We start from the raw sequence: 26,621 nt of genomic DNA, 5'->3' as shown, positions 1-26,621 counted from the left end.
TGATTGACTAACGCATGAGTGGGTCCAAAATGACCCGGTGAGGTTGTTTTCCTGCAATATATTGGTATTGTAAAGTTATCATTTTATATTCGAGCTGTTCCTCAAAAAACATGTTTTTTTATCATCCCAATAAAATACATCAACCACATTTCAACCATATATTAATGGCAAAAAGGAACCCAATAGGTGCATATAAATTGAAAGTGGACCCACAGACCCCCCACTTATTGTGTCCCCCCCAATGTTGTAAAGAAACATACGGCCATGCACCACCACCTGGTTGCAGCCTATCCACACACACATCTCTGTGGGCGCTCAAAGCCTTTGGGGTCTGAGCTGGCATTTTTCTGCCACTCTCCCAAGGGGAATTCAGCCTGCTTTTCCCTTTCAAACCGTCTGCCTTTGTTTTGTGTTTGAGCTGCCGGTCAAAGACAAAGGTAAATGCCAGGTCGAGCACACCCTTCCCATGTGAGACCTTACAGTGAATGTGCCCTTAAAGCATTGGCACACGTTGAGGGGCCAGGTCGCAGTGACCACCCGCAGCAAAGCCCTCCATCACTCTTCCCCTTGTACTTGCTGAAATGTTGAACCACCCTCGCTAATGAATTTCAATGTAGCACCTGCAGAAAAAAAAAACCTCCGCAGGGACCAAGCACTGGCTCCTGCTTGCTCATTGGCATTTCTTAGCTGTCACAGGACTGAGTTTGGCAGTCCAGATATATTATAGAGTGTGACTAGGCTCACTCATCTATCATCTGGAAGGTCTGATTTGATTCGTTGCGTTCTACACGCTTTTCCGGTGGTATACAGCAGCCCTGCCATGGAGATATTAAAATTCCATGGAGTGCGTCCAGGGAGGGAACTTTTTGAAAGGAGAGATGAAAGATGGCGTACCTTGCCTGTTGAATTACAAAGCCGGGGGATCGATTTAAAATGTTTCCATAAATGTCTCCAAGATCTCATCAGACTTGATTTTGTCACGGTGAAATCGGATGAAAATGTGGATTCTAGCACCGGGCAAGAAGCTATTCATGGCCCCAACAGCTGGGCATGTGTTGGCCTTCAAATGCAGTTAAGAAAAGCACAGAAGTGTAGAGTCACACCTTTTTTCCTTGCCTTTCACATCAAGTAAAGTAATCATGGGCATGTTTGCCTGTTTACGCACGGTAACAATATTTACTGCCATTCAAGATTCCTAACACAGGAGAGAACTAACTTTTCTTTGAGTAACTTTGAATCATTAATAAAGATGTGGCTGGTTTCTCATCTCAAATGGTATTTAGTTGAGTAAGTTATTCTAGACCATGGCTTACAGTTTATTTTGCAGGTTTACTATCTCAATGTTGCCTGTTCAACAGGGGACATTTGTTAACTATGGACTAAAGGCTGTGCAGCTGCATTAAGCAAATACGTGGCCAAATTGAAATGTTGACCAGCTGGTGGCATAAGAAGAAACAAGTCAGATGACCATCAAAGTTACTACAATTAATCCTGATGGGAACATGATTATTTTTGCCAAATGTCAGGTCAATTAATTCAATAACTGAATACATTTAACTCCTACTATTTGGTCAAATGTGTTTTTTCAACATTAGTCCCAATATGTTCTGTTCGTCCGTGCTGCAAGGTATGACCTACAGTAAAGAGATAGGGGAGAACGGGGTAAGTAGGCACACTTTTTACTCTAGTGAGAATTGCTCATCACCAAAACATCTGTCAATAGCCATTCCTACATTAAATTGAAGCTTAAGGTGTTGGCTAGAAATGTGTGTCTCTCTTTTTTTCCAAATTATTGTAATGAAGAAGTAATTTACCATCAAAGACACTCTGACACATTGTGACAACCAACCCCATCAAGGGGTCGGTTGTCACACACTATGGGGTTGTTTGTCACAATGTTATCTTAATGGGAAAAATCTTAAAAAGAAGGCAAGGAGGCAGAACCAAATTTGAATGTTTAATTGCATTGTCAAGTTGACAAATAGGCCTACATAACGTTCTGTAGCCTTGGCAGCTGGTCTAGTTTGGGATGCACTGGGTTGTTTTGATTTTGTTGCCCTTTTTTCTTTTGCTTGCTAGCTGCCTTTTCCTGCTCTATTCTTTCCTTCTCTGGGGTGTCAGTGAGGATACAGCTTGACAATTTATTTCGTTATTGGGTTCCTTTTCTGGCTGCAGCCTTGAGATAACATGTGACAACCAACCCCCCAAAACATTTGACGACCAACCCCAACTTGAATTTCTTGCTAGCATCAAGGCCAACAACCATCTGACAACTAATTAGCTTGCTAACCACAATCTAAACTATAGTTTACCCTTCACACTTTCTGAGGGTAACAAGTGTTTTGTTATAAACCCATTGTGTAAAAGCCTAGAAGAAAAATACTGAGAAGCAAAATATTTTGAATTTGACATGAAAAACACAAAACATCCTCTCACCTGAAATGCAGCTGTCTTCCTCCAAGGAAGTCTATGTATGTGACCTCTGATTCCAATTCTGGACCTTTTTTATATCAACATTTCAGAGCTAGCGCGCTCTGGTGGCGAGATATAACGAATGTGACATCCAACCCATGTGACAAATTACCCCGTTCTCCCCTACAAATAATACACAAAACAAAAAGTTTTAAACAGATAATTTTTGAATGAATAGGATTGTCTTTTGTTTGTTTTAACATTGTTTCAGTATTTCAGAACATTTTGTACACATAAATATCTATTGTGATATTGCTAAAATCCAGCCTAATTCAGACCCAGACTGCAGTGCTGCACAGTGGTTCTTAAATCGGCTATTAAGCCCAGTGGCCATTCCACTTATTCTAGCTGGAAGGAAGGCATGGATGTTCATTCAGGCATACAGTATGTGGCCCCCAGTGAGAATCACTTGAGGTGACTATCTGAATAAAGCCGCCTCCACTTTCATAGTCTTGTGAATATTTTTTTTAAGGCCAGAAGTCATGCTATGTTTTTTTTGCATCCGTCCACTCAGCACTCATGTTTTATTTGAGGTTTTATGATGCAATAACAAAAACATTGCATACACACTATTGCCAAACACATCAAATAGGAAAGAAAATATGCCGTAAAAAACAGATACATTGCTGATTGGAGTTGAACATTTTCTTTTAGCAATATTACAACTCTACTAAGACAACAAGATGTGTCTGGCCAATTGCAATGTGCGCTCTAGTTCAAAAGGGGATCATCAAAGGGAATGGTCCTAACTAGGGCACACTAGAGCTGGCCAAGAAGTCATTAAATATGCTTGGGTTAACAAATGCCCAGTGCGTACCATGTTTGCCAACGGACAAGGCTCTGGTCAGTGAGTGTTGCTGCTAATTCACAGAGATCACATAGTGGATAACTCTAAGTATCAGGTATTATAGTGACATCTGCTGAGGCACTGCAGTGTCCAGGGGCCTAAGCAATATTAGACTCTTCTCTGTATTTCTTATTGGTTTGGCAGGATTTGTCAGGATTGGATTTAAAGTATCTATAAAAAAAAGTTATTTTCCAGCTAGTTTCCAACTGACTTTTGGATATATTTCACATACTTCCCTGCTGGCTCCCTTTTCATTCTAAATTAGGGTTAACATTAAAAAAAAATATGAATCGCAATATATCACAGAATTTCCATAGTGAGTCACATTTTTAACAATGTTAAAAATTCTGTTAGTATTCATTTTTATTTTCGCAATGGCTTAAATCTTTAATATGGACATTGATTTGATTTGATTCAATTTATTTCAGACATAAAAAAAATGAAAAATGAAAAGCATTAAAATACAATAAAAAAATATGTTCAAATGATTTCACAAAAGAAATAAAAATAAACAAAAATTAAACAAATAATATATTGAATTGATATGCCTGAAAAGGAGTAGGAAGAAGTATAAACTTATTTAATCCTACCTCTTTTCCACAGCTCAATAACTTATATTTATTATATTAGCTTCCTGTGTTCTTTATAATCCTTTTTAAAAATCTATACAATTTGTTATACTATATTTGATACAATCCATACAAATATACAACTTGATACTGTATTTTTTTATATTTATACAGTCCATATATCTATATCTATTATATACATACATCTATACAAACATATATCTATGTCTATTATGCATTTATACAATCCATATATCTATATCTTTATATTTGTACAATTCACATATATACATGTATACAATCCACATATCTATACAATCAATATATCTATATACAAATATTCATTCAATATGATGCACCATAATTACACTTTAAATATATATATATATACAATACAATATATACAATTTTATTGTATTTTATTATTACTATTTTTATTATTATTTTTTAATATACTTTCCTTCTTAAATCTCTCCCTCATCCCTGTACCTTTTAAAAATCATTGCTTTGAATTTTTTTTTGAACTGAATCATGTTTGGACATTGCTTTAGCTCCGTGCTCATACCATTCCACAGTTTCACACCACCAATTGAAATGCATTGACATTTTAAAGTCATGCGTGCAGCCAGTGTCTTAAAGTTTAACTGTTCCCTCAAATTATAACCCCACTCTCTGTCAAAAAAAGTTTTTGAATGTTACCTGGTAGCTGTTTGTTTCTAGCTTTGAACATGATTTGTGTAACTTGGTATTCAACCAGGTCCTTGAACTTTATGATGCAGGAATGTAAAAAGAGGAGGTTGGTGTGATCATAATATCCAGCTTTATTGATTATTCTTATGGCTCGTTTTTGAAGTGTGACTAGTGGTAGCAGTGAGCTTTTGTAAGTGGTCCCCCAGACCTCCACACAGTAATTTAAATAAGGTAAGATCATTGAACAGTAGAGAATATGCAATGATTTGTGATCCAATATATGCTTTGCTTTACCCAGGACTGAGATGCTTCGTGACAGTTTTGATTTAACATGTTTTATGTGAGGTTTCCAGCATAGCTTGTGGTCTATTGTCACACCCAGGAATTTATTTCCATACACTCTTTCAATATTAACACAATATATCTTAACATTTACATCACTATTTAAATTACAATTTCCAAACAACATGATTTTTGTTTTGCTTAAATTCAATGATAATTTATTATTGTCAAACCACCTTTTTAATTTGCTCATTTCAGATGTAATTGACTCCAGAAGCTGCTACAAGTCCTCTCCCGTACAAATAAGGGCCGCGTTTCCCCGATTCGTTAAGAGCCTCTTTGGGCTAAGTACTTCTTTGGAGCGCTCTTAAGAACGCTGTGAAAGAAGAATGCGTTTCCCAGATTCGTTCTTAGCGAAAGTAGTACTTTCACTAAGATGGAACTGTACGACGGCGCTGACCCACTCTTTCAACCTTCTTAGCGACCAAATCGTCAGTGATCATGCCGCGTCAGGGAAATTTATTTCCTCCACTTTTCGAAATAATAAAACAATGTTCATTGCAGACCTGGCGCAATAAACATAAACTAATAGTAGAGAAAAAAAATGTTTTAATGAATTACACGTTTACGTTTTCCACACACATGTGAGTTTATAGTACTACACATAAAAAAATATCCACAACCCTGTGGCATTTGACAGATATCAAGGAAACAGATTTAATTGAACTCAGCTGAACCTCATCCAGAGCGGCTCCACCTGCTATAAAGGCGTTGCCAAAGTCTGCACGTGTGAGAAACCATGGCTGCAATACAACAGCCTCGCCGTGCGCGAAGCCAGACAGTTTACATAAATGCATACGTGCGTCGGCACTTCTCCCCACTGGACGTGCTATCAGACCGGGCCGTCCAGGCAAAGTACCGACTGCCCCGTCCTTCAGCCCGGAGATGCAGCTTCTGGCTGCGCTGCGTTTTTAAGAACATATCAACCTCTTCTGAGGTCCAACAACCCCCAGCCCCTACCCCTTTACCACCAGTCACCAAGCACTGATCACTAAACCATAAACCCACACAACCACCACATCACCCATATCAACTCTCAGGCCTGAAGGCTGAAATAAATAAACAGAACCAGCAGATGTAGGCTACATGTAACGTCCTGCACACTATGAGTATGGCTGCAGTGTCCGAGTGCTTTACCTGAAAGTCTGGCACTGGAATGCTGTTGAAAGGGCGCACTATACGCACACGTCATTAACCTACGCTTAGATAAATTACAAATTGCCTGGGACTTTTTGTTGCTATAGGTTTGACACTCTCATTTCAATGCAAAATGATCCACACAATACATGGTTGAAAAGGAAACCAAAGTAGTTTATTGAAACCATATGGGGGAGGGGTTACTCCGCGCTGTCTTTACTGGGCGTCTGCATCACCTGCAACTAAGGGAGATTGATTAGTGAAACCTCCACACTCTTCCTTTTTGTTTGGTTCTGGAACTCCTGCCACTTCTTCCTCACAGCACGCCAGTCACGCAGGCCACATGGGATGGAGGGGGACATATTTTCGGCTATGGCCTGCCTAACACGGTTCTTCACCGTGATGTTCTTTTTGCCCCTTGTTCCCCCGAATAAAACTGCCCGGTGCTGCCAGACCTCGTCCACTAAGACGCCCATCTCCTCCGCGGTAAACGACGGTGCCCGCTTGTTTCTTTTGCTGCCGCTTTCTTCCACTCTCACATGTGTGTGCCTATCCACGGGGTATATATGCGCTAATGGGCTTGATTACTACTTGGATACACTTGTTGCCACACCCCCCCCCCCCTCCCCCTCACCGCACCCACACACCCCCCCCCCCCACACACACACACGATACATGTGTAGCCTAATTCCACCTGTGTGGGGGTGACCACGGGGCGCTGTGTGTGACTTATGCGCTGATAAAGAGGTGGGTGATCGATTCGCCTGGTGATCGATTTATTCAGTTTCAGCACGACCGCGGTGGACAGCTCCCACCAAAGTACTTCTTTCGCTTCGTCTTACGCGTTCTCCAAAGAAGGCACTTAAGAAGCCATCTGGGAAACACCCGTATCTTAACGCTCGTTCTTTGGCGAACCCTTCTTTCGACCCTTCTTTGGCCCCAAAGAACGATCGAATCTGGGAAACGCGGCCAATATTTGTGTAATCTGCAAATAACATAAATTGTAAAATATTTGATGTTTTACATATGTCATTTATGTAGAGAATAAAAAGAATTGGCCCTAACACTGACCCCTGGGGGACCCCACAAGCAATGTCCATACAAGCTGACACGTATTCACCCATCTTCACAAACTGTTGCCTGTTCTGTAGATAGCTCCTCAGCCAGTTTAATACAACCCCCTGATACCATACCGTTCTAATTTATTAATTAATATATCATGATTTATGGTATCAAATGCTTTTTTGAGATCAATAAAAACACCAGCTGCATATTTCTTTTGGTCCAGGGAATTTGTAATATTTTCAATTAGCTCACTGACAGCTAATGAAGTGGATCGGTTGGGTCTGAATCCGTATTGGCTGTCAGTTAGTAAATTGTGTTTATTGATGAATTTGTTAAGTCTAGCAGCAAATACTTTTTCTAAGATTTTTGAGAATTGAGGAAGCAGTGAAATAGGCCTGTAGTTTGTGAAGTGGTGTTTGTCTCCAGTTTTGTACAGCGGTATGACTTTTGCAATTTAAATTTTTCTTGGGAATTTACCAGTTTTAAATGATAAATTACAGATGTGCGTCAATGGTTTCGAAATTCCGTGAATTACCTCTTTGACTATTCTCATATCAATGTTACTATAGTCAGTAGAAGTTATATTTTTGCATTTACGGACAATCTCTATAATTTCACTCTCTTCCACTGCTGTTAGAAACATTGATTTTGGATTAATGTCTATGAAATCATTAATCCCGTCATCAGATCTCACAGGAACAGGTATTTTTTCAGCCAGTTTTGGTCCAACATTTACAAAATATTTGTTGAAGCCATTTACTGCATCATCCATATTATCAATAGTCATATCATTTTCAATAAACTCCTGTGGATAATTAATTTGTCTAGAACCATTTCCAATAACATTATTCGGTATATTCCATAGACCTTTAATATTGTTTTTATTATTATCTAATACTTTTCTGTAATATTCTTTCTTACTAATTCTCATAATGTTAGTTAGTTTATTTTTATATTTCTTATATTTATGTTCTGCGTCTTTGGTTCTAAGCTTTATAAATTCTTTATATAGTGTATTTTTCTTTTTGCAGGCATTTTGGAATCCCTTAGTTATCCATGGACTATCTGAATATTTAAATGTCATTTTAATTTATTTTATTGGGCAATATTTATCATACAACAATTTAAATATCCCTAAGAATATTTCATAACCTTTATCAATAGTTTCTTCTTTATATAATAGTTCCCAATTTTGATTTAATAATTAATTTTTTAAAGTGTTTATTGCCTCTTCTGTCCGTACTCTTCTGTACTTGAATGTACTCTCCCGTTTTTCCCTCTTGTAGTTGTTATTGTACACAAGAAACACTGGCAGATGGTCACTGATGTCATTGATCATTAATCCACTTATTGTATTATTGTCTATAACGTTTGTAAATATGTTGTCTATCAATGTGGCACAGTGAGATGTGATCCTGCTTGGTCTGGTGATTTTTGGATAGAGACATAGACTGTACATTGTATTGATAAAGTCATCAGTTGGTTTGTGATTATTGGGATTAAGAAGATCTATATTATGGGAATTCAACATTCAAACTGTTGTTTTGCGAACAGTTTTTTAAGTCCATAATAACAATGTAAAACAATTCTTACCAGTTTATCTTGATTGGGAATAAAATGAATGCACAAAAGTTAATTTAATTTATTTCTATTTAAAAAGCAATGAGCTGATAATTGATAAATGCCATTGCCTGACCATGTTAACACACAATTTAAACAAAGATTTCTCTGTCTTCCTTGGTGCATGTGTTAAGCTGCAGGCCAACAAAGTGGATGCCCTCAGCTAGCTGTTACTGAAAATAACCCGACCAAGTGTTGGTCTCCTTTAGTATGGGTGTTTCATTAAAATGTGTCTCACCGTTTGCATAGTTTTTATCTCTTAGTTCTGTTGCTGTCAAGGATTTTTTCGCCCTGTTGGATCTCAGATCCTTTAATGATGATGATTATTTTTCAAAATATCACAGTGGTAGTTGAGAAGGTTGTTTGAAGCTTTTCAAATGCAATGTTTGTACGGTCAGGTTTATATCGAAGCCAAATAAATCATCGTCTGTAATCATTCACTGTTTATATAAAATATTTATATTCTGCTTTCATCAAAATATTTTATTTTGAAGGTTTTCATGTACTTTTTTCTTTATTGCGCTTCTAAAGTGGGCCACATCACTGGCCATTTCTTCATTTAGAACTATTCAATCCTGTCCTTATTTCAGCTGAAGATATACTTTGTTTCTTTTCATATGTCTAACAAATGTTAAGAAGAAATACAATCCAAGCACATTTTGAAATGGTAAACTGTACATTAATGGCAAAAAAAAGATTTGTGGTTAACTAGCAGGAAGAAGTGGATTGAATGTTTGTTGGATTGATGCAACTCTGCCTGGCTGTATTGTTCTGTTGGTTCTAGTTTGTTCGTATTGGAAATCTCACTACAAAAGTATAACAAAAGTGCATTCAGCTAAACTATGTACGTTTCAATTAGTTTTTTTCACATTTGTGATGCCCTACTTTCTGTTGTCCCCAGGATCGAGGTTCATCTTGTTGCAGGGGAGCCAGTTGGACGCGTCTGATTGGCTGAACCCGGCCCAGATCTCTCTGTACTACCAGCAGAATGCCAGCGGGCCGTGGCTTAACGAGCTGTGTGGGCGACGCCTCCTCGACCCCTGTGAGCACCAGTGTGACCAAGAGACAGGTGAGCCCAGGAACACACAACTTGGACAAGTGTCAGCTCTTGTACACCTTATTTATTATTTTGTTAGCCTCATAGCATAATTGCCTAAATCATATTTACTCTACCCTACTTTTACATCTAACATATTCTACCCATCTCTACATCTACTTTACCCTACTCTATAACCCTTAAAATATGACTTAGGCAATTATGCTATTAGGCTAACGAAAAGTAGATGTAGACTAGAGTAGATGTAGAATAGAGTAGATGTAGAGTACAAGTAGCCTGGTGCTACCAGACCATCGTACTTCATTTCATTTGACTACTGAAGGGAAAATGCAATTTGGCCGGAAGTAGGTAGGCGGGCGGAGCCAGGCTGGAGTAAAAGTAGAGTAGAGTAAATATGATTTAGGCAATTATGATATGAGGCTAACGATGTTTTGATATGAACAAGGGGTCAGCTCTTTGTTCATCACTTGCATGGAGAATACAGTTCATACATTGTATTATTTCTTACATTTCTGAACATATTTCCTTGTGAAAAGAGACCACTTTACTGGACCAAACACTACAAATAATCAAATGGCTTAAATTCAGAGGCGCAAACCATTTTGTTGGTCAAAAATTTCAGACAGGTACCTGGTGAAATTCAGCATTTACTGTGGGCTCCTATTCCAGAGACCAACACACAGGTGGAGTCATTCAGTTGCTGTACGAAGGAACCTTTTTTAATTGTTTACATTGTGTGACAACGATTATGGACCATCATACTGCAGGGACCGAAATGGAAAAAATAGATTGCCTGGAGCACTCGACCCGCTTTTCTCCAGGGTAGCTCAATAATTAGTTTGCACGCCTCCACTTAAATTTATACTCATATATACAGCAGTATATCTGTATGCAAAGATTTACTTTGAACTGAATGGCTTGTGTGAAAAAAACATTAGAGAAAAGGGATTGATATTCAATAGATCAATTAATCATAGCATAGGTAATGAAAAACAGTGTGTGCCATGCTCTTTGTCTCGAGCTACTGGAGAGGAACACTATTTGAAGCGCTTAGATTTTTGCAAAGGTTAAAGACTAAATGCCAAATGGTCTTAATGTGATCTGTTTGCGAGATCTCTTTCATCCAATCGCGCCGTGTAATTGTGTGGCCTGAAAAGACGGAACACTTTAAATCCGAGCCATCTAGTTGTTTACTCTTTACTCTCTTCGAAGTGTGGTACATTTCAAAAGATCTCATATTATTACACTTCAAGGTTTTTTGGAAGCACTGTATATGTTAGAGGTAGGTTTTTAGATTAGCCTGGCACCGCCCACCTACATACTTCCGCTCAATTTTCATTTCCCTTCAGTAGTCAATCTGGGTGAGCGGTATATGAGTGGGTTCTATCCAGCCAAATTTCTGCCGGTCCAATCAGCGAACAGAAGGAGTGGCTGAGAAGCCGGCGCATGACATATGTCACGACCAAACGTTATGCGATTGGTTGTCAGATCCAGAGTGGCACTGGGCAGATCCAATAGTTTTAAACTTCAACAGACACCCGCCTTAAAGTGAGTTAACGTGTGTCAATTGAGCAATTCCAGACCTTCTGTACAAATGAAATGAAGTAAGATGATCTGGTAGGACAAGGCTATTTTTAGATATCTAATGTGTTACAATATTGTCTGATATCCCAGTCTTTTCCCAGTCAATAGTCATAGCCCCTGTTTTTTTTTTACAGAAAAACAATCCATTTTGAACTGGATAAATTACTGGATTTTCTTTTAATAATTAACAGCAGTGCGGTCAATTTCCACCAACTGTTCCTAGTGTCTCTTTGCTGTCACACTGCTGTAACTACAGAGATTCGCTGGTTTATATGTTTGATCTTCATGTTATCGACCCCTCTATGAGTCCATAGCGCAACAACAGCAACACATACTTTTCTTTTTTCAAAAATCAATTTCACTCTTCTCTTCTGTTCTCTTTGTTTTTGTTCCGGTAAAGTAGCATTCCACTGTGGATAGACGAATGATGGATTGAGGAGTGAGGGAGGGTGGGAGGGAGGGAGGGAGGGAGGGAAAGATTCTTTATGGCGTGCCTAAAATGACTGATAAATTATACTGGAGGCATTCTGAGCAAAAGCAGCATGTCAGTAGCTTTTGATGGATGCTACAACATATACATTTTTCTTTGTGACCTGAAAACCGCAAATTGGAAAAAAAAGTGCAGTGATTGAAAAGTAAACTTCAGCTTAGCAAAATACTGTTGTGCTCTTGCGTTTAATCTTCACTAGGTTCTTTGTACTCAAAATGAAATTGCTTGTCGAAGACTGCCAGCTGAATAGCTAAATGACGCATTGGTGTGAAATGTGGCTGGGACTTTCAAAGTAATGGCTGGACTGGCAACTGCTGACTGACAGATGTGATACATAACGCACACTGTTTTTAAAACTCCAATCTGATCCAGTCGAACATGGAAAAAACAATTTTAGCAAGTTTCCTAGCACAGAACATGTTCAAGACGTGTGAAACAAAAAACCTGAAACACAGAAATCAAAGAAATAAGTTGAAGGTATAACGTATCACACGTCATACTTTGTGCTGAACACACACGCACGCGCACACGCACACCCACACACCCACACACACCCACACACACACACACACTCACACTCACACACACACTCACACTCACACTCACACTCACACTCACACTCACACTCACACTCAAACTCACCTCAAATCAGGGCCATGTGAAGCTACTGTACATGATGTTTTATTCAAGTCACAGAGCACATCCCAATTCCAGATGATAACAGTGTGCTAAAACAGAATAGTGGAATATTTTGTTGTTTAACAAGCTCTCTATCAGTCTCCACCAGTGAATACATTTTGATCTTCCCTGCCTACAAATTCAACGTAAAAAAAAGTGGAAGCCTGTATAACAAAAAAAATATTTTTATATGTCAGGAACAATCACAATCCACCATGATGTAAGTAACTATATGTATAGAATTATGCTCACTGAAGTTCTTCACATTTCTTTTACTGTTTTGATCAGTACAAATCTTTTCAAAGTGAAGAGCTAAGTGACATGTTCATTGTCCCTGTGGAGGTGTTAACGGCAGTCTTCTGCCTTGCCAGGAAAAAACAGACTTCTCATGTACAAAAATAGCCCTGACCTGAGGAAAAGAGAATACAGCTGTAAAGTACAACAGAAAAGGGCTAAGATCCAACAACACTTTTAATTTGTATGTTTATGAAGACGTGCCTTAACTTCCTTTAAATAATATAATATATAATAATATAATATAATAATAATCATACTTGATTTTACACAGCGTTTTTGTTGGTCTGATAACGAAACAGCAGAGAATAGGGTTGTTTATGCCAGGCTACACTCCGTTCGGTTTATGTGTATTTAAATGTGTGCAGGAAGTTTGAAGAAGTAGAAATGTTATTGGCTGCCTCTTTTGTAGTGAACTGTTTTCAGCTGCAATTGGCAGGTTAGACTTTTTTACAGAATCGGCAGTCGGGCTCAACCGAGGAAAAAAGTGCAATTGCAGCGCCCCCTGTATTTAGTGCTACGTTTCGATTGGTTGACAGGTCAGTGGGGGGAGGGAGCAACCACTTTTACAATATAAATGTATATTTTGTTCATATCAGTGCATGGTATATGTTCATTTCAAAAACATTGTTTACAATCCCAAATACTGACCAAAAAAAATCATACCTCGTTCTTGGAAAGTATCTGTGTGTGTGCGTCACTGAAATACCAGCGGGAAATCTCACATCTAAAGAGGAGGAAGTGTCTCCCCTTGTTTTGCATCCATTATTAAGTAGCATTACTCTCCCCTGGGTGATACAAATCAAGTTCTGAGACCTTTTTAAATGAATCAAAAAGCTGGGCCAGTGTGTCTCTTGTCTGCCTTTTCTTGGAATAATATCTGTGACTTATCCACACAACTAAAACCCACACTATAGTCACTAATTTACAATGATATATGGACAAGCAGAATGGCCAGCTAGGCTCCAGTAATAGTATTGTATTTTTCATGTGATGCATTCGTAATGAGACCCATGCATATGCGCGTTTACGTGTGTGTCTGTTTGCACATGAGAGTGATGTGTGTGTGTGTGTGTGTGTGTGTGTGTGTGTGTGTGTGTGTGTGTGTGTGTGTGTGTGTGTGTGTGTGTGTGTGTGTGTGTGTGTGTGTGTGTGTGTGTGTGTGTGTGTGTGTGTGTGTGTGTGTGTGTGTGTGTGTGTGTGTGTCTGTGTGCGTATGTGGGTGCTGCTGGCAGATTGCCAACGTGCTATAGATAGCTTAAATCCAATTCCCATTTCTGCTAGTGGAAGATACAGATGAAAACTGAAATGGGCTGTGACAATATCTGCTCCACTACCGCAAGACATTAAAAGAGATGGTGAGTGTCTCTTCCCACATAGCCCCTAAACCTGGCCCGTTTTGTCTAAGTTCTCCTTTCCCCACCTTCTCCACTAACATGTGTGTGGGCCTTTAATGACACACAAAGAGACCTCTCGTGCCACTTGAGACACAAGTTTCCACATCATAATCTACTGGCTTGATTAATCTGACTGTATAAAGGATCAACGTATGGAAATATGCTTGATGAGCTGAACAATTTTGTGCACAACATTGCATGAAGAAAAACATACTTTCAGTGCCAGCCGTCGCTGCCCACACAACAGATCAAGGGGTTCCAGCCTATTTACATGGGAAATCTGTACATTTGGCCTAGCGCTGGCTGGTTCAGTCCTATGTGATTTCAAAGTGTGGAAAAATAGCTGGGTGGGTGGGTGATGCAAATGAAGTGTGAAGTTTAGAAACTGGCTCAGGGGCTACTCTATATTGAGTAATTGTGGGATTTAACACCTCACAAGTGCAACACAAGTTTGAGCCGGATGTGTGAACTGTGTGCGAAGAAACGGCAATTAAAGCAAGATGAGGCGTTTAGCATTGTTCAGCAGCTATGCAGCAAATCTAAAAAAAAACACATTGAAATGTTACAGCTCCTGTTAACCCTCAATGGACACAATTCAACATGTCATTATTTTTCAAATGTCAAAAACTTCAACAAAGCAGCAAAGCACCAATTATGTTCAGAGGGAACTTCTAGAGAAGGAGCCATGCGATTGTAAATAGCATACGAGTAGGCTGGTTTGAGTTCTTAATGCAACTGTAAGACTGTCTGAGTCCTATGAACTGAACCTCATAACCAGGCAATTTGAGTGAAGCATCACAGGTGATAGTAGACCATAGTATGGAAATAATCAAACTAACTTAAAATAAATACTCACATTCCAGCATGACCAATTTTGAATGTTGATGTGTATTATTTTTTCTAGCAAACATGCATTTTATATGAACAGCTCTAAGCTTTGGATATTACATATATACAGTCAAGTGCGTACTTGTCAGTGCTATCTGTTAACAAACCATGTAATGGCAAAGTTACTAAATTACTTCAACCTTATGTACTTATTTGCTTATACTGATATACCGATACACCTGTGGGGTCTGTGTCTGTGTTGGTTTGGTTCCAATTTACATACAGTATGTTGTTTAGTTTAGTTTTACCAGCTTATTTGAATCAAAATCAAATCAAAATCAAATCAGTTTTATTTGTATAGCCCAAAATCACAAATACATTTGTCTCAGTGGGCCTTACATTTCATATAACATGATACAATATGGTACAATATGACACCCTGCCCTTACACCCTTAGCTCGGCTGAGAAAAAACTCCCAGTAAAAAACCCTTTACCGGGATTAAAAATGTTGAAGAAATCTCAGGGAGAGTCGACAAAGTAAGGGATCCCTCTCCCAGGACGGACATACTGCCATAGATGTCATAAGTAGAGATAATCACGAAGGAATTTGATCATTGACCAGATGTTTACATGGTAATACTAAAGTAAAGTGCGAATAGTGTGGATGCAGGAAGACTTCAGATGCTGCCAGAGGATCCACACCATGGACGGTGATTCAGTGCTGATGTGAGGCAATAGCAGGCAGCCTCCGTTCATAGGACGGCTGTTTCCGCACAGAACTCGGAGTCAGTCGAGTAGCATGGAGAGTGCTTGGTAGACAGAGGGAGAGAACCCCCGGGGCATCGCTCACCAATCATGGAAGATAGACAGAGGAGAACAAATGTTAGAGAAATGGTATCAGTTATGCAATTTGCGTCGGCAGGACAATTTTTCAGTGGGAGGGCAACCGGTACTCAGGCCCAGACAAACCGAGACCGAGGCAGCTCCTCAGGCTGTTAATAATAACTCTATAATATGTGGTTGTATTAACAAAGTTTCCCACAAGGATACTTTATTTGATGTCTCCTCTTCAAAATGAGTTATACGGGGGTTCCACGTGACTCCTCGGCTGGGTCTGCTGCTGCCTCATATGCTGCTTCAAGCACAGGTTTAAATGTGTCATTTTCTGTAACTTCTGTAATGGATGTCAGACTTCCCAGCACTTCCTTTATCCGGCTCACTGCAACGCTCAGCTGGTCCCTCGTTCCATCATGCTGTTGTGAAAGTGTCCACTTCACTTCTGATTCTGGCCAAACATTTTCACCTCGGATTTTAGGTGGTGGTATACCAAGAAGCAGCAGCACATTTAGAATGAGGAATAGCACTATGTGCATGCCTTCATTATTCAGGCATGCACAACATCTCAGTGCCCTCATTATTTGGGCATGCACATCATCTCTGATGTTAGATGGAACTAGTCTTGGAACTGACATAGACTCAACTCAAATAGCAAGAACATATTCTCTCGACTATGATCAATATAGTGTGGGCATTCAAAATCACAGAATGCCATTGCCATTTCCTTTTTTATTTCAGTAACATAAGCAGGAAATCTGTAAACATGATTTCTTTCAGCCTGGCAGGCACTGACGGTTGACCTTTTCCATTAACACCGGTGTATAAGCCTAGCCAGTGCCCTTCACTTGCCTCCTATTGAGCATGAGCATAGCATGTTGGACCTGTTATTCCCGACTGAGTAACCCTCTAAAGCAAAGGTGATGCCCCATCAATCACACAGGGCAAAGTCAAGGCCAACATTTCCCTGCGGAGCTGACAAACAAGTACAAAAAGCCCATGCTTCAGTCCATTTACTAAAAGCCTTCACTTGTCAACAGGACGCCAATACAGAGAAATACAGAGCATCTGTTGACAATTTAAATGTGCACTAAATAGTTTCAGGGAAGGGGAATTTGTTTACATTTTCAAAGCTAGCAGTTACAAAACATGTCATTCTTAGTATTGAGTATTAAACATATAATCAAAAATTAAACACAATTTATTTTGAGGCACCTGGAACCAAACAATAAAACTAGACTAGGATTGGAAACAAAAACTGTGAGCCCTGCTGCTGTAAACAACAACAATGAAACTTTTCAGGGAGCTTTCTATCTTAAAACAGTGTCCCATTGTTTGTTTATTCAGTTATGATAATTTACCTTAGAAAAAGGTCACTTCTCTGACACACCTGTGGTGAGGAAACGCACAATGATACGTTTGTATAATAATAATAATAATAATAATAATAATAATAATAATAATAATAATAATAATAATAATAATTTTCAATAATAGCAAGAAAACTCCGCGGAGGGTCACTGGTTACAACACACGCGGGTATGTTGTAAGGAGTGGCAACCTTTCCTTAAATTGTCACATATTTAAGGAACATTTACTCCCCAGGGGGGGGCGTCTAACAGTGGGATTGGAGGAGAGACAGGCTGAGAGGCAGACAGTTCTAATATACATACATTGTTATTGTAAAACATGGAAGGGGTTAGGTTGATCTGAGTAGGAGAGACAGGCAAGGGAGGGAGACGTAGGAGACAGGTAGACAGGTAAGCTGGGTGGGGGAAGAGGAGGGGGAGACAGGTTGGGAGGCAGACAGGTTGAGATATACATTCATATTATAATGGTGGGTGGGGCAGGCTGACCCAGAACAGCAGGAGGCTGTCTACAAGAACATTGTCCTCTTTCAAATGTATAGTCAGGCTGGCTAATCTCCCTCCACACACCAAAATTACATAGTGCACTTTTAATTTTTCTTGTTGACTGCTGAACTATCAACTCAATTAAGATCAGTTAATCAAACAGATATCAGTAGATCAGCCATAGCACATTCAGAGACCCTTTCAGCATGTTAAATCATCATCTGGTCCATTACTCTGGTCTTACTAACTATTTTAGAAGATCACAGGGCCTCCCATTTGTAGGCAGCATGCAGTTGAGCAGTGTTGCATGTGATCCTATTAGCAATTGCCCCAACATGTTGCCTCGGGCCTGCGTGCTAAGTGGATTTTTGTGAAGTCTCAGTCCCAGACAAGCTTTGCTTAAGTAAATAATGGCAGTGCCAAGTGTCTATTCATTAGACTAATCACTGATCTAATCACTTCCCATTTAGGATACGGGACGTTATCCCAGCCAACGGGACCAGTCCGACAACTGTGAAAAACAGCATTATAAACTGAATCTATTAAATATAGACATTTGGAGTAATGACTCAAAGAGAAGTTCAGTATTTACTTTATGGATGGCTGGCAGCCTTTCCCCACTGTGTAATTAAGCTCCAGGAACTACAATGTTATAGGAACTATCAGGCAACCCAACGTTGTGATGAAATCATTGCTATTTGGTTATGTTTCTGTAAACAGGTGTGCAACCTGTAAGCAAACAAGACTTTCCTTTATTCAAGGGTATTTTCAATTGTGCATTGTGGTCAGGAAAACGCATCTGCAAAATGTGGACCATTCATTTTCACAACCCAATAAAAAAATTAATGCACTCATACAGTCAGGTTTTCATGTGATAGCCGTGTGGCAGCCCGCCATTTTTTTTTATACATTGTGTCCTTATCAAATGTGTCAGGAAGCCATCCACTGGCATGATGCACAGTGGGCGAGCACCATCGCTTTCATTAGTTGCCGTTGGCCATGACTTGCCGTTTTTTAGAACAGCAGCATTGTGCTGATTGAGCCGATGAAAAGAAGAAATCCTGCTGAAAAAACGTTGTGAACTTTAACCGACTGAACTTTTATAAAAAATATGGCTCAAATGGATGGAAGAAAAATTGTGACTGCATCATTAAAAAATAAGGGATGGTGAAGGGTTGTCTCTAACTTGCCTGAAGGGGGATACTCTTTTGGGATAGCTCTCATGGAGTGAAATAAAAGGATCGGAGCAAAGGGAATGCTCAAATGATTTAAAACAGACTTGACTGTAATGAACACGCGATTAAGTAGCTGCATTTCCATTTTGCAGGAGAATGCCTTTGCCTTGACGGCTACATGAAGGACCCGGTCCACAAGCACCTCTGCATCCGCAGTGAGTGGGGCCCCAATCAGGGGTAAGTTATCATAATGGCCTTAAGATGGTTTAGTATGCTCATTATCAGTGATTTGTTATTAATGTGAGGAGTTACCTTAAATTGTGTTGTATTCACTGGATTAGCCAAAACACTAACATTCCTAAATACATTTGTTCCATCTAGAATACTAAGGATCTATAACTGATGAAGTTATGTAATTGAAATGCATATTCACTATTTGTTTTGCACATTAGTATAAGCCTCTATTCTAAAATGCTGACTTCTTGTGTTCAAAAAATGGCTCGTTAAAATGTCTGGTTTCTTTATGTTTATCAGTATCGTGTAAAATGAGACTCCTTTATCATGATGAGAGGACAACATACAGGCCAGTAAAAAGAGCAACACTTAAATATTCCGAACACATTTGAAATAATAAAGAAAGTAAATCAATGTAAATCAAAAGCTTGCGATGGTTCAATTATTATACATTGTTGCAACATTTTATCAAATGTATATGAACTGACATACGAAAGAAAAGTAGGAAAACGGGATACCAAAATGTTTTTAACTTTAAAAATCACCCATCCTTGTGCATGTTGTGGATTTATTTTAAAATAAAAATTGTTGTCAAATTTCCAAAGTCCATTTTTAAATGAGAAAACATTTGGGCGACTGTGGCTCAGGTGGTAGAGCGGGTCGACCAATGATCGAAGGGTTGGCGGTTTGATCCCTGCCCTGCCACTTGTGTCATTGTTGTTGTGTCCTTGGGCAAGGCACTTCACCCACCTTGCCTCGTATGAATGTCGATAGTTAGCCTGCTATCTGTGTATGAATGTGTGTGTGAATGGTAACGTGTGAATGGGAACAGGTCTCCCTTTACCTGTATGAATAAAGGTTTAAATATATATATTTTTTAAATGTATCCAATTACAGGGTTTATAAGATACATTTTAACGCAACTTACATTATCAATACAACTGACCAACTATCTTTTTTTGCAACCACATTCATCTGATTCATTTGATCATGCAGTGGAGATGAGTGGTCCATAATAATCACCATAACCATCACCAGTCTGCGGCTTGCAGCAGGCACGTCATGCCAGTTTCTCTTTATTTTGACTTCCATTGCCAACTCAGTGCAAGTTCAAAATGTAGATTTTATTTTATTTTTATTTTTTTGGTTTACATTTTTTGAGACATCTCATTTTCGCCCTCATCCAAACCCAACCGTGCACCACTGTATATCATTTCCCTGGTGGGCCTTCCTTGTTTTTCTGCTGTCATAGTGTGACAGAGTGTCGCCCCCCCTAGAGTGACCTAAATGTTTAATGACCACGGCCTGTGGCTTGGAATGCGCTTCTTGTTGTATTTTTTTTTGCTTACAGTTGGTAGGAGTTTGCTCAGAATGACTTGGGGCCCCTGTCACTTCTCCTGCTTGCTCTCTCACTTTGCAGACTGTTTAGTCCCCGAGCTGCCAGTCCCCATTCATCTCCATCATTCTGCCTCTCTCACTTCTTCCTCCTGGCATCTGTCTGCTCCTCTCAGTCTTCCACTCTTCTCAGTCTTCCACTCTTTCTCCTCACTCTTTGTCACCCTTTTCTCCCCTGGTCTGTTCTCACTTTCCTCTGTCTCTCTCCATTCTTCCCCGTGTCTCTGCCTCAGCCTGTCATCATCTCTTTATCCCGTCCCGTGGTAAATAGGTACGAGCCAAATGGTGCTTTTCCACTACATTGTACTGTATCTACTCTACTCGCCTTTATAGGTTTTCCACTATGTAAAAGTGTTTGGTACCTGGTCCCCTACTGATTTCAGGTTTCAGTGACCATGCACTAGCTACCAAACGGTCACAGGGAACACTTCAGACTACCGATCTGTCATAGTGTCTTCAGTGAGCGGTACACTATCCTGCATAATAAACGACCAAGCGACTATAAAGGTCCTTTTTTATCTTGTTGCCTCTACGTTTTGTTTCTTCTACTTTCTTTAAAAACGGGCATCCGGACAACCACGGTGTGGTCGCTTGACAACGTAAAGCTGTTTGTCATATTATTGAAAAGTCTGCAGCATTAGAAAGTCTACCAGAGACTCTGCAACGAGACGGCGGTGAACATAAGCACATTGGTTAACGAAACATGTTGACAAAAATAATTAAAAAGACCGTCTGATATTACACGGAATATTCATCTGAGTGGTAAAGGACCTAACATTACTTCATCCAAAGACCAAATGTGCAATGAATTACCTTGATGAAGAGTGATTAGCAATACATAGACACTAATGTCGCGGCCAGCTACATAGAGGTGGTGCTATCATTGGTACTCTTTTGTAATGGAAAACCACTTCCAGAAAAGGACCCAGTACCAACGGCGAGTAAAGTCAAGTGGAGTAGAGAAGAGACAATACTATTAACTGGAAAAGCACCAGAGTCACATTTAATTGCGAGTCAGTTGCATCAATTTGTTTTTTTAAATCTTCATGTTTACACACATCACACATTCTAATGCGTGTGATTGGAGGGGCTCTGGAAAGGCGGGAATCCCTTGAAGTCAGACACTGAAACAAAGCTTTTGATTTTTAGGGGGATTTAGATTAAGCAGGTTGGTACACTGAAAAATTCAACGCCTTTTCTCACTTTGATTTTAACAGAGTTTTATTCTCTCTCCTCTATGTTTCTGTCTCTCCGTCTGATCTCTCCTCTTTCAATGCCAGTCCCTGGCCTTACACCATCTTCCAGCGCGGGTTTGATCTTGTGATGGGAGAGCAGCCCTCCGATCGCATTTTCAGGTAAGGGGAGTTTCACAAAACTCTGATTTTATTCCACATACATTTTCCACAATGCATGCTGCACAAAAGATTGTACTGTCAACTAGCGTGTTGAAATTCTGGAACCCTAGCTTTTGATTTTTCTATCTCCCTAATGATTAAGGGAGGATCTTGAGCTCTGTGCTGCTGAATACCATTTGTGGTCGCATCTTGCCAGTTTTAATGGTGTTAATCTGTAATGAGTGAGAGGTTAGACTGTTAAAGTAGAAACGCTCAGACACTGCTCTATCAGGTCGGATAAGGAGCATGTTCTGCTGTTGAGAATCACGTTAGAGCAATATGTTTTCTGAAATTGACGGGAAATAAAAGTCAATTGGCCATGAAAGGCAGCAAACATTAATGGGCCAATAATAAGTATGTGACTGTATAATAGTGCCATTTTCCTCCATGGTACGCTGACACAGTACATATGGCATCTTCCTCTCTTTTTTCCTACATTGTAGATTAATATTGAAGACCGCCAACATTTTCACTGGTACTGTCTATAGCATATATCATAAATGTCCAATGTAACATTGGTTTTGGTTTCTCCAGACACTTATTGGCACTGTGGCTACCCTATTCATTCCTCTTGATGACATAGCGTTCATTCACTTTTCTTGACAACATACTGGTGGGTTTCTCTCCACCTCCACCTTTCTGAAAACCTGTGTTCATAAACCCTAGTCAGGTTTCTCTACCATCATGAAGTCATAAGGGGGAAGAAGCCATGCCCCCCTCATTACAAACCTGACTTAACACTACCTCCACCACCTGTGATTAGCACACTTGCAGATACCCCTGAATCTAACTGATGATTCACGATTCATTCACTTAAGAAAGAAAATCTAACAGAAGATATAATACTGCCTTCATTACCAGTCTCCAGCTCCCTCCATGGCAGTTTGCTAGCAAACAACTACAATTGTGTCTCTGCCACGCTTACAAGAAGAAGGAACCCCCATTGAGCCTATATGTAACACTCTTCTGGCTGTCGGCATTGTGTTTATCTCTGAAGAGGATGTAGTCGTGCTAACACGTCCCCAAAGTGATTTGATACGTCACCCTCCCTTGCTAGCATGTTTTCCACAAGAGGCTTCCCTCCCCAAACACTGTCCAGCTGTGCAGTTTAAAATCTCTTTGTCCTCACACTGCTCCCACACACACAGTCATCCATCCTAATTCGAATCTCTCTCGGCTTTGAACTCGGCCAAAGAACGGCTCCTTCCGCCCCCACACGTCTTGCTTGCCAAAGCAGACATTTGCCGATGAAAACAGACACAACACATACGAAAATTCTAATCACATCGGCATGTACTGTGTAGAGGATAAAATTAAACGAAGCAAGCTCAAGGATTCGTGCAAAATGCTGCGAGTAAGCATTGGAGCACATGGAGGGTGTTTGCCATTCGCACTGTATTAACTGCAGGGGGTTTCCTCTGAGGACGGCCAAACATGTTTTCCTCTGAACAAGTGTTTTCTCACGGGAACTCTTAGTGTTTTTTTTTCCACCTCCACTTCTTCTTCTGGTGAACCAAATAAGTCACACAGCAGTACACCTGGTCCCCAGTTGTCCATTACAAAGCAGTTTTCTTGTTAAGTGGCTGCTAATTTGTCCTGCGGTTACCTGTATATGTCACCCTGCATCACGGGGAATTACTCCCGCCGTACACAGTCCCACAAGAGATAGGGAAATGACTTATGAAAGAGGTGGCAACAGCTTCCTTAAAAGAATAATACACACATATATTTCAATAGGCTTACCACATTTATTATGACTTGGAATTACCCAATGTATTACATTAAAGTGAATTACAGCAACCCTTTGAGGAACAAAAACATGACTTTGGGAAGAAATAAAATGGAGTCTTGGGTGGATGTAAGGCAAGACACAGCAGGTGATTAGGGTAACATTTTTAACTTATAGATGTCATCATACAACTTTGCCAATTTATAACCTACATTAAAACACACATTTTTTGTATTACAATGTTTTCAGAAATGTTTGAAAAAATATGCATTTATGGCAATATCTAACAGATTATGTGTGAATTTGAACATCAATCTTGTTGTTGCATAATCCCAGAGTTCAAATCTTGATTTTATTTTTAAACATATACTGTAAGTTTAAAACGTTTTTACTGAACATATATTTGAAACAGCCTTTTGTCATTGTTATTGTTATCATGTACAGGTCTTAAGAATGCACTTTCAGCATGTTTTTTAGAAGACAATGTATCAGACAATTAACAATGTATGAACAGATCCTTCTGTATTTACCTTCAGAATAATGCTAAGAATGATAAAGGAAAGTTTAGTTAATATAAGTGCTCTAGAGGTTGATATTTCGGTATTGAAAAAGTAAGCATGTTGAAATAATGTCGGTTAAAGATAATTGTATAGTTTGTACAAATTTAAAGACGCAAACAGACAAGGTTTAGGTAAATAAACACCTACATGTAAATGTTGAACCTTTTATTTATACTAGTTAGATGAAAGAAATGTTATGGATTTGAAATTGCTCCATTTCTGCAATGTTCTCTTCATTCTGTTCTTAAAGAGCCTGGTAATGCATGCATCTCCTACAATCCTCTGCCCTTTTCCTTTTGCTGCGTTAGCATTTTATAAAAAATGCAAATTTTACAATTGTCAATGAGGAAATGTGTTTAGTTTGCATAAAAAAATGTTCATTAACCATTTAATCAACAAGTTCCCCTCTTTTTGTTCTACAAGTACTCGTGCATAATTCACCAGCACTAATAATGCATTTGATGTTAATCAGCCTGCTCTGTTTAACTTAAAAGTGGGAAGTATTACATTTCATCTGCTAGCTTGTTTTAAAGATTGATGATATCCATTGACTTGCAAATAAATAATTGTTTTAAAGCCCTTTGTTCCAGACATCTGTGTTACAGATTTATAGCTGTTTTGTCTCAGGGGACTTTTCTCATTGGCCCCCTTCTTTGTCAGGGTTTCTCATTTGGTATGCATTGCGTCCATTAGCACACAGTGCCCTTCTATGGGAGAAAAAAAAAGAGTTATGCAAAAGGATAACTATGCTCATAGGTCAAATAAATAACCTCAGACTGCCTTGATGCCATTATTGTGAATCACTGATGCGTTCATCTTTTGAAAAGTAGCCATTTTGAAATGACATGGACATGTTTTTGCCTTTTTGCACGCCAAGAGTAGACAGTGCAGTGTGATTGCACACAGGGAGATCAGTTTGTTTGTTATTTTGTCAACAATCTTTAATCCATAGAATAAATATTTTGTCAGCTATATTTAGATCCCTAAACCCTAAAGCCTAGGGCGAGCAAAGTCAGCTCCAGCACTTTTGTCAGGAATGAAACATCTCAACAGCTATCGGAAACAAAAATCCAGTTTTGAATACACAGCCTAGGCTCTGTAAAGGGGCATGATGCTAGCTACAGTAGGTCCTCTTGTTGACATACCAGTTTACAAAGCCTAGGCTGTATATTAACAGTGATTCAGCGCACACACAATACGCACATGTAGCAAATCGTGAGCCAATTCACTGATGATGACAACAAGCATTCTCCACAATCGCTGACTCCACCGTTGAGTCAAGACCTAAAGACCTTTTGTGTGCGATTACACGACATCTTGTTGATTTTCCTCTTGTTTTCACCTGCTCACTAATATTGTTGCACCGAAAATATCTAAACCTGTAACCTTATGTCCCTGCGTTCCAAATCACATACTTTTTCTTTTTACTACGCTACATACTAAAGTACAGAAGAGTTTTAGGGCCATGGGAGAGTAAAAAAAAATCAGATAAGGAAGATATTTTTTCATTATGGCGAGAAATGTCAAGAATAAAGATGAATACTGCAAAATGCAATTGGAGTTAGTGGGGCATTTATGTATGTTTCAGCACACCACAATTGACGTGCATGTATTGGGACATCCTAAATCTTTTTTTCTGGCATACTAAATAGTATATAGTATGGGTATTGGAACACAGGGCAAGTCTAATCTGCCCTCTCTTGTCCTCTCTTGCAGATTCACGTACACTTTGGGAGAAGGGATGTGGCTGCCTCTGAGTAAAAGCTTTGTCATCCCCCCCGCCGAGCTGGCCATCAACCCCTCGGCCAAGTGCAAGACGGACATGACGGTCATGGAGGACGCGGTGGACGTACGGTGAGACATTTTGTAGATATACCAAGTCAAGCCAACTTTATTTATACAGCACATTTATAACTCCAGAAGCGGTCCGAAAGTGCTATAAAGTACAGTAAAACAAGAGACATAAAATACATCTAAAAAGTAAAAAGTAACATTCAAAGTAAAAAATGTAAGATATCACGAAAGAATAGTAAATATGCTAGTAGCAAACTCTCATACCGCTCTCTGCCCAAGGTTTCTGTCTAGACTGGATGTTTCTGAGACACAAAGAAAGAAGCAATTGAAAGAAAGAACAATAAAAAAGTTTCATAAGAATGTGAACCAAAGTAGGATTTTGCAGACCGAATGCATTATGAATAGTTTCTGTCGACTTTTAGGCCTTTCACACCGCCGCAAAATCGGAGCTAGTTCCGGGCTAGTTCGGAGCTAGAGCCAGTGTTTTGGTTTCACAACGCCAGAGAGCCGGCTCCGGGCTGTGAAAAACCGGTTCAACTCAAACCCCAGGATTGAGCAGGGTTTGAGGTAAGAACTCCTTGC

At 39.5% G+C, this 26,621-nt stretch overlaps 1 protein-coding gene across 1 annotated transcript in view; it reads left to right on the top strand.

Annotated features, from left to right (window-relative positions):
* Positions 1 to 26,621, top strand: part of astn1 (astrotactin 1) — a gene marked incomplete at its 5' end in the record, with an annotated part of 480,467 nt that overhangs the window by 151,043 nt on the left and 302,803 nt on the right. Inside the window, 4 exons of the mRNA XM_080034245.1 lie at positions 9,644 to 9,811; positions 19,086 to 19,170; positions 21,843 to 21,917; positions 25,962 to 26,099. Coding sequence (XP_079890371.1) covers positions 9,644 to 9,811; positions 19,086 to 19,170; positions 21,843 to 21,917; positions 25,962 to 26,099 — 466 coding nt within the window. The remainder of the gene's footprint in view (positions 1 to 9,643; positions 9,812 to 19,085; positions 19,171 to 21,842; positions 21,918 to 25,961; positions 26,100 to 26,621) is intronic.

This window comes from Ammodytes marinus (genome assembly GCF_949987685.1).
Source record: "Ammodytes marinus genome assembly, chromosome: 9".
Lineage (NCBI taxonomy): Eukaryota > Metazoa > Chordata > Actinopteri > Uranoscopiformes > Ammodytidae > Ammodytes > Ammodytes marinus.
Note: the sequence above shows the minus strand (reverse complement) of the source record. Positions and strands in the feature narration are given on the sequence as shown.